We start from the raw sequence: 16,229 nt of genomic DNA, 5'->3' as shown, positions 1-16,229 counted from the left end.
ATTGCGTATATGTTATGTGTGTTTGCATAGTAGTTTACTATAATGGTAAGCGGTTCGTGTAACGATCTTGCGCGTCTATATTTACAAGTGTGTGGGCAGTTCGTGTATTACACAGTGACCATATAAACCACGTAAATCGAAAATCCGTCTGACAGGAGGTTTCGTACAACGGGATTTCAAAATCCAACGACTGTTATAAGCAAACGACGTACATTTTACGTCCATGGGATGTACCTGGGGAGTATTGCTTTCATTTTTCTTATGTTAATAACACTGCCATAACAATATCCTAGTTGATAACCAATTCCCTACTTCAAATTTTTGTTTTATTTTGTTATTCTCGTAACACTCACGAGAGACGTCCCTCCACACACTTAGACAGACTCATTCTCGCTTTACTTGACGGATTTGTGGAAGTATAGTTGAAGAATTAATTAAACTGTCTCAGACAAAAATACACAACCAAATAAACCTTATTTTACAAGTTGTGATTCAAAGTTTTCTTTGCTAAAATTGCTATTTCTATCACTTAAAGATATCCCTAATTAGTATGTTATTGTATTTCCTAGTATACTATCTGTAATATTCCTTAGTATTTATCTCTATTTCCTATAACTTTTTCATAATATATATACATATATTTTTGATCCTTTTCTCTTTCTTCTGTAGGTTATCTAATTTCCTTCACTCACATATACTGTTTGCTGTGTTTCAGGGCGAAGTGCTATAAAATGATGCCAACAATGCTAACCAGAAGAGCGGCTGCATTGCAAGAGCAATTAAAACTTAAAAATGCCCTCAGTGAACTAAAGTCACTGAAACAACTAAATGCTGATTTAATGAGGGAACAAGATGACAGTGAAGTGGAAATGAGATCAATTATTGCCAAGAACTCCCAGCTAAAGGGTGAACTAGCTGACCTACATAGCGCTCACACTCTGGTCTTAGAGGAGCGCAACCAACTCCAGGAGGCAGTGCGTTCTTTTAACCAATGCATATCTACTTATGATGAAGCTTTAGGAAGAATTACTATGTTGGAGGGTGAATTATGTAGCGCACATAAAACTATTGATGACCTTCAGTCACAATTACAAAATGTAGAAATGCAATCAACAAATAACTTGTATGATGAACTACTTACTTCATCCTCAACAATGCCAGTGTGCATCGATCTGACTTGTGATAGCCCTTGTGTTAAAAAAACCAAGCCTCAAATAGATCTCCCCTTTTTAAATAGCCACAATAAAATAAAAAAATACATTAGAATTAGTAAAATAATAAAGAAAACTCAAAAATTAGTAAAAAACCAGAAGAAAAGCAGTGAAAACCTGATACTAAGAAAAGAACGTTCAGTTTTGTTAAATAAGTTAAATACCTTTTCTCTTTCTTTTCAAAGTAGCAGGGAAAAATATGAGAGTGAAATCCAAACCTTAAATGATGTTATTCAACAGCTGGAAGACTCACTTAAAACTATGACTATTAAATATGAGCTGTCAAAAAAGCAGATTGATGAACAAATTCTGGCAGCTGATGAGTTGTTAGCTCTAGGTACCTACAATAGGGCTCGTTTTGAGTCATTGGCAAATAAATGTCAATGTTCTCAAGATATACCTACGGCTAACCTAGACTTAAGTAGTAGTATTTTGTCCTCTAATAAGCTAGAGACCTGCCAAGAGCAGTGTGAAAGTATTATTCCTGTCACTACATCCTTAGATTATAATTTATCAAGTAAGCATAAAAAACACACTTTAGTAATTTCAGACAAGCTAGGTAAAGGTTTTGGTCCTATTATGAACTGTTACCTAGATCACTCAGTGACTAATAGATGTTCACCGGGGGGCTAATTTAGACTATCTTATTGATAGTTTGAACATAGACAGTTTAGATGTAAATAAAAATGTTATATTTTTGTTAGGAGACAGCTTAAATGTAAAAAAGACACAAATTATAAGATGTGTAGAAAAATTGCTGGCTTTGCATGAAAAATCTAAATGTAGATTTGTTATGTGTGCCTTTCCGTACTGTGGCACACTTAGTTCTAAGCGAAATAAGCAAATTTATAATTTAAATTTATTAATTTATAACTTGACATGCCGTCATAGTGAGGCCGTTTTTTATTTTGATGTGAATAAATTTATTTCACCACTGTTATTGACTAGGCATACTTTTTATCTGTCAAAAAAATGTAAGCAACATATAGCCTCATTATTAGCTTACAATTTAAATGATACAGTTACAAGTGTTGTAACTAAGTCTATTGACAACTTTACAAATTGTACTTTAGGTACCAATATTTCTGATAATGACCCAAGTACTTGTTCAAGTACTAAGAAAATTTCTTATAATTATTTAAACTAGATAGCCAGACAACGGAGAAGCTCTCCAATATGAACATTGTACATCAAAATATACAGAGCTTAACCAGCAAAGAAATTGAAATAGAACTGTTTGTGGAAAAACTCAATATACACATTCTGTGTATTACTGAGCATTGGCTCACTGGTGCACATCCAGCAGTTATCTTAAGGAATTTCAAAATGTCAAGTGTGTTCTTCAGAAGGACTGCAATTCATGGTGGGTCTTTAATTTTTGTACACAATAATATAACTTGTAAGGAGCGAAAAGACATAGTTAGTCTTTCTGTTGAACGCACTGTAGAACTATCTTGTGTGGAGCTGGAGCGATTTATAATAGTGTGTATATATCGTCCCCCCTCAGGTGATTTTAGCCTTTTTGAGGATGTAATGGAAGATGTGCTTAAGCGATTGTCTGTATCCACAAAAAAAGCAATAGTATGCGGGGATTTTAATGTTGATATTTTACTTAGTAATGCAACTACGACTAGGTTGCTAAACTTATTTAAATGTTTTAATTTAAATTATGCTTTTAGTGAACCTACTAGAATCACAGCAACCTCAGCATCGTGTTTAGATAATATTTTTCTCAACTGTGATATCTTAGGTAAATCGATAATAACCAACTTAAGATCAGATCATTGTGGCCAACAAATTACTGTTTTGAATAATATAAACAAAGATAAACATATCGTCAAGTGTAGGCCGATAACTAAGAGCAAATTGACGCGATTCAAAGGTGAAATATCATCCAAAATTCCTGCCCTTGTCTTTAAGAACGGTCATCCTGACAGCATTTATGGTACGCTCTTTAATATTATAGAAAATGAATTTAACAAAATATTCAATTTCAAACATATAGATTACTAATGATAAATTAGTGACATCTGCATATCGTCTGCGAAAGGTGCAGAAGTCATTTGTGGGATTGAGTATACGCTTTTATAATATGATTCCTAAGGTAATTTTGGACCTACCAATCCATAAGTTTAAATAATGTGTTAAAACACATTTATTACAGCGAGGTTATTATACAATTGATGAGTTTCTTAATGACAAGGTTGCTTGGAAGCATCCGGCTCCGCTTTCATCTCTCACAAGATAGAAAAATGAATGTTAAAATATAAAATGTAAATTTTTGATGTTGGAAAAGAGCAACTGCTGAGTTTCTTGCCGGCTTTTTCTCGGTAGAATCTGCCTTCCGAACCTTTTCCTTTCCTTAGGTTCATGCTCTAACCTAAACTAACCTATCCAAACCTTTTAAAACTAGTTTGGATTCCTTTAGACCTCAGCCCACCGGCAACTACGACTAACTAAACACTGATCTAGCTATCTGGCTTTCATCAGTGCATCAACAGCAGCATAACTAGTATTAAAATAGTAATGAGTTTTTATTAATGCATATATTCACATTAAATCTTGAATCTAAAGTCTAAAGGTGTCAAAACTAGATTTAGGTTAGGTTAGGTTAGAACATGAATACGAGGGGTGCCCGGCCACAGGCCGGGCACTTGGGTTCAGTTCAGTCAAAAATTATATATTATTTACTATTATTTATATTTGAATGAGAATGAAAAATAGCAATTATTTTGAATAGTTTTCAAAATGAGACAGACGGGTGTGGTAGGGTAAAATCTCCAATTTAAAGCTCCCTTATTGCGTATATGTTATGTGTGTTTGCATAGTAGTTTACTATAATGGTAAGCGGTTCGTGTAACGATCTTGCGCGTCTATATTTACAAGTGTGTGGGCAGTTCGTGTATTGATTATTCGATGACGAGACCTCGTAAGAGTCCCGTATCGTTATTTTTCGTCACTACCTACCCGTACCTCCCCCCCGTGCAGGGTGTGGGTAATTTGCGCGCCTGCTGCCTTCCTTGGATGTGGTAGCAGTTTCTCAGGCTCCCTCACCGGAATCGAACCCTGATTCCCCGTTACCCGCGACAAACAATGGTAGTCGCAGAAACTCATTCCGATTACGCGACCTCGTAAGAGTCCCGTATCGTTATTTTTCGTCACTACCTACCCCCCTACCTCCCCCCGTGCGGGGTACAATATTGATATGATATTAAAAAAATACCATTAATAAATAACATAATAAAAGACCACCACTTTTATAGAGACATAACGCCACATAATTATAAAAAGTATAGTGTGTGGATCTAATCAACCACCACTGGCACCAGACCCTCAATGCCCTTAAATTTTACCTCGTTAAAATATTTAAAGTGTACTCATTCCGATTGCGAGACCTCGTAAGAGTCCCGTATCGTTATTTTTCGTCACTACCTACCCGTACCTCCCCCCTGTGCGGGGTACAATATTGATATGATATTAAAATAATACCATTAATAAATAACATAATAAAAGACCACCACTTTTATAGAGACATAACGCCACTGCGTGGCGCCGCCATCAGTCTCCTTAGACTCGGTACTTTGTCGTCGCCGTCGACTTCGCACCTTCGCCCCATATAGTAGTGGCGCGGCGCGACGGGCCTAATGTGTAAGTGAAAAAAAAAAAAAAAAAAATTAAATTAATTGTTATTTTACAATATCTTCTAATATGAATAAGAGTACTTTGTATTGGTACGTTTTGTTTTTTGTTTTTTTTTTTTTAAACGGAACTGAACCTAAGTGACCGGCCTGCGGCCGGTCACCCGTCTTATTCATGTTCTAACCTAACCTAACCTATCCAAACCTTTTAAAACTAGTTTGGATTCCTTTAGACCTCAGCCCACCGGCAACTACGACTAACTAAACACTGATCTAGCTATCTGGCTTTCATCAGTGCATCAACAGCAGCATAACTAGTATTAAAATAGTAATGAGTTTTTATTAATGCATATATTCACATTAAATCTTGAATCTAAAGTCTAAAGGTGTCAAAACTAGATTTAGGTTAGGTTAGGTTAGAACATGAATACGAGGGGTGCCCGGCCACAGGCCGGGCACTTGGGTTCAGTTCAGTCAAAAATTATATATTATTTACTATTATTTATATTTGAATGAGAATGAAAAATAGGAAATTATTTTGAATAGTTTTCAAAATGAGACAGACGGGTGTGGTAGGGTAAAATCTCTAATTGAAAGTTCCCTTATTGCGTATATGTTATGTGTGTTTGCATAGTAGTTTACTATAATGGTAAGCGGTTCGTGTAACGATCTTGCGCGTCTATATTTACAAGTGTGTGGGCAGTTCGTGTATTACACAGTGACCATATAAACCACGTAAATCGAAAATCCGTCTGACAGGAGGTTTCGTACAACGGGATTTCAAAATCCAACGACTGTTATAAGCAAACGACGTACATTTTACGTCCATGGGATGTACCTGGGGAGTATTGCTTTCATTTTTCTTATGTTAATAACACTGCCATAACAATATCCTAGTTGATAACCAATTCCCTACTTCAAATTTTTGTTTTATTTTGTTATTCTCGTAACACTCACGAGAGACGTCCCTCCACACACTTAGACAGACTCATTCTCGCTTTACTTGACGGATTTGTGGAAGTATAGTTGAAGAATTAATTAAACTGTCTCAGACAAAAATACACAACCAAATAAACCTTATTTTACAAGTTGTGATTCAAAGTTTTCTTTGCTAAAATTGCTATTTCTATCACTTAAAGATATCCCTAATTAGTATGTTATTGTATTTCCTAGTATACTATCTGTAATATTCCTTAGTATTTATCTCTATTTCCTATAACTTTTTCATAATATATATACATATATTTTTGATCCTTTTCTCTTTCTTCTGTAGGTTATCTAATTTCCTTCACTCACATATACTGTTTGCTGTGTTTCAGGGCGAAGTGCTATAAAATGATGCCAACAATGCTAACCAGAAGAGCGGCTGCATTGCAAGAGCAATTAAAACTTAAAAATGCCCTCAGTGAACTAAAGTCACTGAAACAACTAAATGCTGATTTAATGAGGGAACAAGATGACAGTGAAGTGGAAATGAGATCAATTATTGCCAAGAACTCCCAGCTAAAGGGTGAACTAGCTGACCTACATAGCGCTCACACTCTGGTCTTAGAGGAGCGCAACCAACTCCAGGAGGCAGTGCGTTCTTTTAACCAATGCATATCTACTTATGATGAAGCTTTAGGAAGAATTACTATGTTGGAGGGTGAATTATGTAGCGCACATAAAACTATTGATGACCTTCAGTCACAATTACAAAATGTAGAAATGCAATCAACAAATAACTTGTATGATGAACTACTTACTTCATCCTCAACAATGCCAGTGTGCATCGATCTGACTTGTGATAGCCCTTGTGTTAAAAAAACCAAGCCTCAAATAGATCTCCCCTTTTTAAATAGCCACAATAAAATAAAAAAATACATTAGAATTAGTAAAATAATAAAGAAAACTCAAAAATTAGTAAAAAACCAGAAGAAAAGCAGTGAAAACCTGATACTAAGAAAAGAACGTTCAGTTTTGTTAAATAAGTTAAATACCTTTTCTCTTTCTTTTCAAAGTAGCAGGGAAAAATATGAGAGTGAAATCCAAACCTTAAATGATGTTATTCAACAGCTGGAAGACTCACTTAAAACTATGACTATTAAATATGAGCTGTCAAAAAAGCAGATTGATGAACAAATTCTGGCAGCTGATGAGTTGTTAGCTCTAGGTACCTACAATAGGGCTCGTTTTGAGTCATTGGCAAATAAATGTCAATGTTCTCAAGATATACCTACGGCTAACCTAGACTTAAGTAGTAGTATTTTGTCCTCTAATAAGCTAGAGACCTGCCAAGAGCAGTGTGAAAGTATTATTCCTGTCACTACATCCTTAGATTATAATTTATCAAGTAAGCATAAAAAACACACTTTAGTAATTTCAGACAAGCTAGGTAAAGGTTATGGTCCTATTATGAACTGTTACCTAGATCACTCAGTGACTAATAGATGTTCACCGGGGGGCTAATTTAGACTATCTTATTGATAGTTTGAACATAGACAGTTTAGATGTAAATAAAAATGTTATATTTTTGTTAGGAGACAGCTTAAATGTAAAAAAGACACAAATTATAAGATGTGTAGAAAAATTGCTGGCTTTGCATGAAAAATCTAAATGTAGATTTGTTATGTGTGCCTTTCCGTACTGTGGCACACTTAGTTCTAAGCGAAATAAGCAAATTTATAATTTAAATTTATTAATTTATAACTTGACATGCCGTCATAGTGAGGCCGTTTTTTATTTTGATGTGAATAAATTTATTTCACCACTGTTATTGACTAGGCATACTTTTTATCTGTCAAAAAAATGTAAGCAACATATAGCCTCATTATTAGCTTACAATTTAAATGATACAGTTACAAGTGTTGTAACTAAGTCTATTGACAACTTTACAAATTGTACTTTAGGTACCAATATTTCTGATAATGACCCAAGTACTTGTTCAAGTACTAAGAAAATTTCTTATAATTATTTAAACTAGATAGCCAGACAACGGAGAAGCTCTCCAATATGAACATTGTACATCAAAATATACAGAGCTTAACCAGCAAAGAAATTGAAATAGAACTGTTTGTGGAAAAACTCAATATACACATTCTGTGTATTACTGAGCATTGGCTCACTGGTGCACATCCAGCAGTTATCTTAAGGAATTTCAAAATGTCAAGTGTGTTCTTCAGAAGGACTGCAATTCATGGTGGGTCTTTAATTTTTGTACACAATAATATAACTTGTAAGGAGCGAAAAGACATAGTTAGTCTTTCTGTTGAACGCACTGTAGAACTATCTTGTGTGGAGCTGGAGCGATTTATAATAGTGTGTATATATCGTCCCCCCTCAGGTGATTTTAGCCTTTTTGAGGATGTAATGGAAGATGTGCTTAAGCGATTGTCTGTATCCACAAAAAAAGCAATAGTATGCGGGGATTTTAATGTTGATATTTTACTTAGTAATGCAACTACGATTAGGTTGCTAAACTTATTTAAATGTTTTAATTTAAATTATGCTTTTAGTGAACCTACTAGAATCACAGCAACCTCAGCATCGTGTTTAGATAATATTTTTCTCAACTGTGATATCTTAGGTAAATCGATAATAACCAACTTAAGATCAGATCATTGTGGCCAACAAATTACTGTTTTGAATAATATAAACAAAGATAAACATATCGTCAAGTGTAGGCCGATAACTAAGAGCAAATTGACGCGATTCAAAGGTGAAATATCATCCAAAATTCCTGCCCTTGTCTTTAAGAACGGTCATCCTGACAGCATTTATGGTACGCTCTTTAATATTATAGAAAATGAATTTAACAAAATATTCAATTTCAAACATATAGATTACTAATGATAAATTAGTGACATCTGCATATCGTCTGCGAAAGGTGCAGAAGTCATTTGTGGGATTGAGTATACGCTTTTATAATATGATTCCTAAGGTAATTTTGGACCTACCAATCCATAAGTTTAAATAATGTGTTAAAACACATTTATTACAGCGAGGTTATTATACAATTGATGAGTTTCTTAATGACAAGGTTGCTTGGAAGCATCCGGCTCCGCTTTCATCTCTCACAAGATAGAAAAATGAATGTTAAAATATAAAATGTAAATTTTTGATGTTGGAAAAGAGCAACTGCTGAGTTTCTTGCCGGCTTTTTCTCGGTAGAATCTGCCTTCCGAACCTTTTCCTTTCCTTAGGTTCATGCTCTAACCTAACCTAACCTATCCAAACCTTTTAAAACTAGTTTGGATTCCTTTAGACCTCAGCCCACCGGCAACTACGACTAACTAAACACTGATCTAGCTATCTGGCTTTCATCAGTGCATCAACAGCAGCATAACTAGTATTAAAATAGTAATGAGTTTTTATTAATGCATATATTCACATTAAATCTTGAATCTAAAGTCTAAAGGTGTCAAAACTAGATTTAGGTTAGAACATGAATACGAGGGGTGCCCGGCCACAGGCCGGGCACTTGGGTTCAGTTCAGTCAAAAATTATATATTATTTACTATTATTTATATTTGAATGAGAATGAAAAATAGCAATTATTTTGAATAGTTTTCAAAATGAGACAGACGGGTGTGGTAGGGTAAAATCTCCAATTTAAAGCTCCCTTATTGCGTATATGTTATGTGTGTTTGCATAGTAGTTTACTATAATGGTAAGCGGTTCGTGTAACGATCTTGCGCGTCTATATTTACAAGTGTGTGGGCAGATCGTGTATTGATTATTCGATGACGAGACCTCGTAAGAGTCCCGTATCGTTATTTTTCGTCACTACCTACCCGTACCTCCCCCCCGTGCAGGGAGTGGGTAATTTGCGCGCCTGCTGCCTTCCTTGGATGTGGTAGCAGTTTCTCAGGCTCCCTCACCGGAATCGAACCCTGATTCCCCGTTACCCGCGACAAACAATGGTAGTCGCAGAAACTCATTCCGATTACGAGACCTCGTAAGAGTCCCGTATCGTTATTTTTCGTCACCACCTACCCGTACCTCCCCCCTGTGCGGGGTACAATATTGATATGATATTAAAATAATACCATAAATAAATAACATAATAAAAGACCACCACTTTTATAGAGACATAACGCCACTGTGTGGCGCCGCCATCAGTCTCTTTAGACTCGGTACTTTGTCGTCGCCGTCGACTTCGCACCTTCGCCCCATATAGTAGTGGCGCGGCGCGACGGGCCTAATGTGTAAGTGAAAAAAAAAAAAAAAAAATTAAATTAATTGTTATTTTACAATATCTTCTAATATGAATAAGAGTACTTTGTATTGGTACGTTTTGTTTTTTGTTTTTTTTTTTTTTAAACGGAACTGAACCTAAGTGACCGGCCTGCGGCCGGGCACCCGTCTTATTCATGTTCTAACCTAACCTAACCTATCCAAACCTTTTAAAACTAGTTTGGATTCCTTTAGACCTCAGCCCACCGGCAACTACGACTAACTAAACACTGATCTAGCTATCTGGCTTTCATCAGTGCATCAACAGCAGCATAACTAGTATTAAAATAGTAATGAGTTTTTATTAATGCATATATTCACATTAAATCTTGAATCTAAAGTCTAAAGGTGTCAAAACTAGATTTAGTTTAGGTTAGGTTAGAACATGAATACGAGGGGTGCCCGGCCACAGGCCGGGCACTTGGGTTCAGTTCAGTCAAAAATTATAATATATTATTTACTATTATTTATATTTGAATGAGAATGAAAAATAGCAATTATTTTGAATAGTTTTCAGAATGAGACAGACGGGTGTGGTAGGGTAAAATCTCCAATTTAAAGTTCCCTTATTGCGTATATGGTATGTGTGTTTGCATAGTAGTTTACTGTAATGGTAAGCGGTTCGTGTAACGATCTTGCGCGTCTATATTTACAAGTGTGTGGGCAGTTCGTGTATTGATTATTCGATGACGAGACCTCGTAAGAGTCCCGTATCGTTATTTTTCGTCACTACCTGCCCGTACCTCCCCCCCGTGCAGGGAGTGGGTAATTTGCGCGCCTGCTGCCTTCCTTGGATGTGGTAGCAGTTTCTAAGGCTCCCTCACCGGAATCGAACCCTGATTCCCCGTTACCCGTGACAAACAATGGTAGTCGCAAAAACTCATTCCGATTACCAGACCTCGTAAGAGTCCCGTATCGTTATTTTTCGTCACTACCTACCCCCTACCTCCCCCCGTGCGGGGTACAATATTGATATGATATTAAAAAAATACCATTAATAAATAACATAATAAAAGACCACCACTTTTATAGAGACATAACGCCACATAATTATAAAAAGTATAGTGTGTGGATCTAATCAACCACCACTGGCACCAGACCCTCAATGCCCTTAAATTTTACCTCGTTAAAATATTTAAAGTGTACTCATTCCGATTGCGAGACCTCGTAAGAGTCCCGTATCGTTATTTTTCGTCACTACCTACCCGTACCTCCCCCCTGTGCGGGGTACAATATTGATATGATATTAAAATAATACCATTAATAAATAACATAATAAAAGACCACCACTTTTATAGAGACATAACGCCACTGTGTGGCGCCGCCATCAGTCTCCTTAGACTCGGTACTTTGTCGTCGCCGTCGACTTCGCACCTTCGCCCCATATAGTAGTGGCGCGGCGCGACGGGCCTAATGTGTAAGTGAAAAAAAAAAAAAAAAAAAAATTAAATTAATTGTTATTTTACAATATCTTCTAATATGAATAAGAGTACTTTGTATTGGTACGTTTTGATTTTAGTTTTTTTTTTTTTTAAACGGAACTGAACCTAAGTGACCGGCCTGCGGCCGGGCAACCGTCTTATTCATGTTCTAACCTAACCTAACCTATCCAAACCTTTTAAAACTAGTTTGGATTCCTTTAGACCTCAGCCCACCGGCAACTACGACTAACTAAACACTGATCTAGCTATCTGGCTTTCATCAGTGCATCAACAGCAGCATAACTAGTATTAAAATAGTAATGAGTTTTTATTAATGCATATATTCACATTAAATCTTGAATCTAAAGTCTAAAGGTGTCAAAACTAGATTTAGTTTAGGTTAGGTTAGAACATGAATACGAGGGGTGCCCGGCCACAGGCCGGGCACTTGGGTTCAGTTCAGTCAAAAATTATATATTATTTACTATTATTTATATTTGAATGAGAATGAAAAATAGCAATTATTTTGAATAGTTTTCAGAATGAGACAGACGGGTGTGGTAGGGTAAAATCTCCAATTTAAAGTTCCCTTATTGCGTATATGTTATGTGTGTTTGCATAGTAGTTTACTATAATGGTAAGCGGTTTTTGTAACGATCTTGCGCGTCTATATTTACAAGTGTGTGGGCAGTTCGTGTATTGATTATTCGATGACGAGACCTCGTAAGAGTCCCGTATCGTTATTTTTCGTCACTACCTACCCGTACCTCCCCCCCCGTGCAGGGAGTGGGTAATTTGCGCGCCTGCTGCCTTCCTTAGATGTGGTAGCAGTTTCTCAGGCTCCCTCACCGGAATCGAACCCTGATTCCCCGTTACCCGCGACAAACAATGCTAGTCGCAGAAACTCATTCCGATTACGAGACCTCGTAAGAGTCCCGTATCGTTATTTTTCGTCACTACCTACCCCCCTACCTCCCCCCGTGCGGGGTACAATATTGATATGATATTAAAAAAATACCATTAATAAATAACATAATAAAAGACCACCACTTTTATAGAGACATAACGCCACATAATTATAAAAAGTATAGTGTGTGGATCTAATCAACCACCACTGGCACCAGACCCTCAATGCCCTTAAATTTTACCTCGTTAAAATATTTAAAGTGTACTCATTCCGATTGCGAGACCTCGTAAGAGTCCCGTATCGTTATTTTTCGTCACTACCTACCCGTACCTCCCCCCTGTGCGGGGTACAATATTGATATGATATTAAAATAATACCATTAATAAATAACATAATAAAAGACCACCACTTTTATAGAGACATAACGCCACTGTGTGGCGCCGCCATCAGTCTCCTTAGACTCGGTACTTTGTCGTCGCCGTCGACTTCGCACCTTCGCCCCATATAGTAGTGGCGCGGCGCGACGGGCCTAATGTGTAAGTGAAAAAAAAAAAAAAAAATAAATAAATTAATTGTTATTTTACAATATCTTCTAATATGAATAAGAGTACTTTGTATTGGTACGTTTTGTTTTTTGTTTTTTTTTTTTTTTAAACGGAACTGAACCTAAGTGACCGGCCTGCGGCCGGGCACCCGTCTTATTCATGTTCTAAGCTAACCTAACCTATCCAAACCTTTTAAAACTAGTTTGGATTCCTTTAGACCTCAGCCCACCGGCAACTACGACTAACTAAACACTGATCTAGCTATCTGGCTTTCATCAGTGCATCAACTGCAGCATAACTAGTATTAAAATAGTAATGAGTTTTTATTAATGCATATATTCACATTAAATCTTGAATCTAAAGTCTAAAGGTGTCAAAACTAGATTTAGGTTAGGTTAGGTTAGAACATGAATACGAGGGGTGCCCGGCCACAGGCCGGGCACTTACTTGGGTTCAGTTCAGTCGAAAATTATATATTATTTACTATTATTTATATTTGAATGAGAATGAAAAATAGCAATTATTTTGAATAGTTTTCAGAATGAGACAGACGGGTGTGGTAGGGTTAAATCTCTAATTTAAAGTTCCCTTATTGCGTATATGTAATATGTGTTTGCATAGTACTTTACTATAATAGTAAGCGGTTCGTGTAACGACCTTGCGCGTCTATATTTACAAGTGTGTGGGCAGTTCGTGTATTGATTATTCGATACTTTTGAAATATATATAATTCTCAAACTCAACTCTATGTCATTACCAGTAATTGTACTGGTACTTGTATAGGATAATTATAAAAAGTATAGTGTGTGCATCTAATCAACCACTGGCACCAGACTCTCAATGCCCTTAAATTTTACCTCGTTAAAATATTTAAAGTGTATTAATGCAATTAATATTCAGATTAAATCTTGAATCTAAAGTGTAACGGAATTAAAACTAGATTTAGGTTAGAACATGTATATGTAATGGTTCAGTTCAGTCAAAAATTATATACATATATGTAAAGAACTCTTTTCTCGAGTTCATATATCGAACCTTTTCTGAAAGTCACCAATGTTTTTACAGTGATAAGTGACATAAAGAAAAGGATGTTTAAGAAGAAATTATTTTGATTTTAAAGACCTGAAGTAAGGGCTTTAAATGTTGTTTCTTGTATTTTCACAGAAACGCAATATAGTCTTTATTTCAACTACCCATTGAAGGGAGTATTATAAACATTATTATAAAACAACATTTTACGCAAGTATTCCACAAAACATGGAAAGGTTGAGGTTCGATTTCGTTGTTAAACCAACTGAAGATGGAAAATCGAACGTCATATGCATAACCTCGATAGCTACACCAACAGGGCAGATTTTTCGTATACCAGACGAGTTACAGCCTGTAAATCAACATCAAGTTATTATTAATACTCCTAACTATGCCAAGGTAAAAAATCTTTTTCTAAAAGACATCAAAGAAGGAAAGTGTGGATAACTTTGACTGATGATATTTCAAAAATATATTTAGATGAGGAACAAAACTTACAGTTTAATGATTTTTACTTAGAAGAAATTTTGGGAAAAGACGGTACTAGTGAATCTATACCTAGTTCGTCAAATGAAACCTTGGAAAACTCTTAGAGAAATTTCTTGAAGATAAAAAAGCAAAATTTAAAACTGACAACTTGGGAAAAATTGCAAAAGATTTCATTATCGATAAATTTACTGGCAAGAACTCAAATGCCTACCAGGGGATTAAAGATTTCAATAAAGAATGTGAACGTTTCCAAATAAATGAAGACAAAAAGAAAATTTAAATTGTAAAAAATTTTATGGAAAACTCCAGTGTAGATTGGTACAGCTGCATGCTAATGAAGCTTACAGTTGAATCTGAGTGGAACACATGGGACACTTTTAGACCTTATAGCATTTGGCTTACCTCATTATGAGGCTGATAAAATTGACAGAAGAACGTTACAAAGCACGGAGGATCTTTATAGTGAAATAGGAAGATTAGAACATTTGGTTGATAAAAATAAATATGATAAAAAAATATAACCTTTGTCAACACCAAATCAAATAAAATTGAAGAGAAATACCCATGTAAATTCTGTGTACGTGAGAAAAGAGGAAGTCGTTACCATCTCGAAGAAAATTGCTGGTTTAAAGGTAAAAATCAAAAATCAATTATAAAAACAGTAAATAACTCAGAATTGGAAATAGAATTAAACGAAGAGAATCCAAAAAACTAGAAGTTCCACCATTAATAAGAGTTAAGTTATTATTGAATGATACTTTAAATGTTTTTGGAATTTACGATTCTGGTTCAAATGTATTATTGATTAATGCAAGATTATTAAAGATACAGCCAAAAGAAAATGCAAGTAATATCCAAAAAATTAACTTGAAGACTATTAATGGTGAGAAGAGAACAAAAGGCATGGTGACACTAAAAATAAAGATTTTTAATATTGAAAAAAATATGGAAGTTTTCGTAGTAGATAAAGAAAATTTTAATTACGACTTTCTGATTGGTTTGGATTGCATTAAACGTTTCAAATTAGTCCAGAATGAAGAATTAGAGATCGCACAATGCAAAAATTCCAAAGAAAGGAAAGTAACCTCAAATGAAGAGGAAAATAAAGGTAATATTACAATGAAAAATAATGTCAAAATTCCTAATATACTAGTTGACAAAAATGAAGAAGAATCTGATTTACACAATGATGACAAAGACACTAAATATACGAATAAATGTGAGATCAATTTCAATGAACATATAAACTTAGATGGATTTGAAATGTCAGTAAATCATCTAGACCTAGACCAGCAATCAAAAAATGATAAGTTAGTTGAAAAATACAAAGCGGTCTTCGCTAAAGATAAATACGATATTGGTACAGTTCGAGATTATGAAGCTCATATTGACTTGATGGTGGATAAATATTGTTACAAACGCCCATACATGCACACCTGAAGATAGAAGTGAAATAGAAAATCAAATATCAAAACTATTGAAGAGGAATTTGATTGAGGATTCTTACAGCCCATTTGCTGCTCCAGTAACTCTGGCATATAAAAAAGAAGATGATAGAAATACAAGATTGCGTATAGATTTTAGACCGTACAGCTCTTTTCTGCAATATGAATATAGTTTCAATATCAGCTGCTTTGCCCCATAATAAGATCCCGTAAGACATCACACTATGAAAGTACGCGAAGTAAACAAGTCTTGCTGTTTTTACGTCAGTAATCTGCCTAATTTTCCTGACGGCGTAGGCAGCCGAGCTTAGTTTACCTGCTAGTGCTATC

The 16,229-nt window shown here is 35.5% G+C and overlaps 2 protein-coding genes across 2 annotated transcripts; both read left to right on the top strand.

Moving 5' to 3' along the window:
- Window positions 1-731: 731 nt before the first annotated feature.
- On the top strand, window positions 732-1,595 carry LOC120633570 (myosin-2-like; the record flags this gene model as incomplete). The annotated part of the gene is made up of 1 exon (XM_039903779.1): window positions 732-1,595. A coding segment is annotated over exon 1 (864 nt), but the record flags the coding sequence as incomplete, so codon positions are not given.
- Window positions 1,596-6,184: 4,589 nt separating this feature from the next.
- On the top strand, window positions 6,185-7,048 carry LOC120633569 (myosin-2-like; the record flags this gene model as incomplete). Its single annotated transcript, XM_039903777.1, has 1 exon — window positions 6,185-7,048. A coding segment is annotated over exon 1 (864 nt), but the record flags the coding sequence as incomplete, so codon positions are not given.
- Between the last annotated feature and the right edge of the window lie 9,181 nt (window positions 7,049-16,229).

Source organism: Pararge aegeria, chromosome 22 (assembly GCF_905163445.1).
Source record: "Pararge aegeria chromosome 22, ilParAegt1.1, whole genome shotgun sequence".
Lineage (NCBI taxonomy): Eukaryota > Metazoa > Arthropoda > Insecta > Lepidoptera > Nymphalidae > Pararge > Pararge aegeria.
Note: the sequence above shows the minus strand (reverse complement) of the source record. Positions and strands in the feature narration are given on the sequence as shown.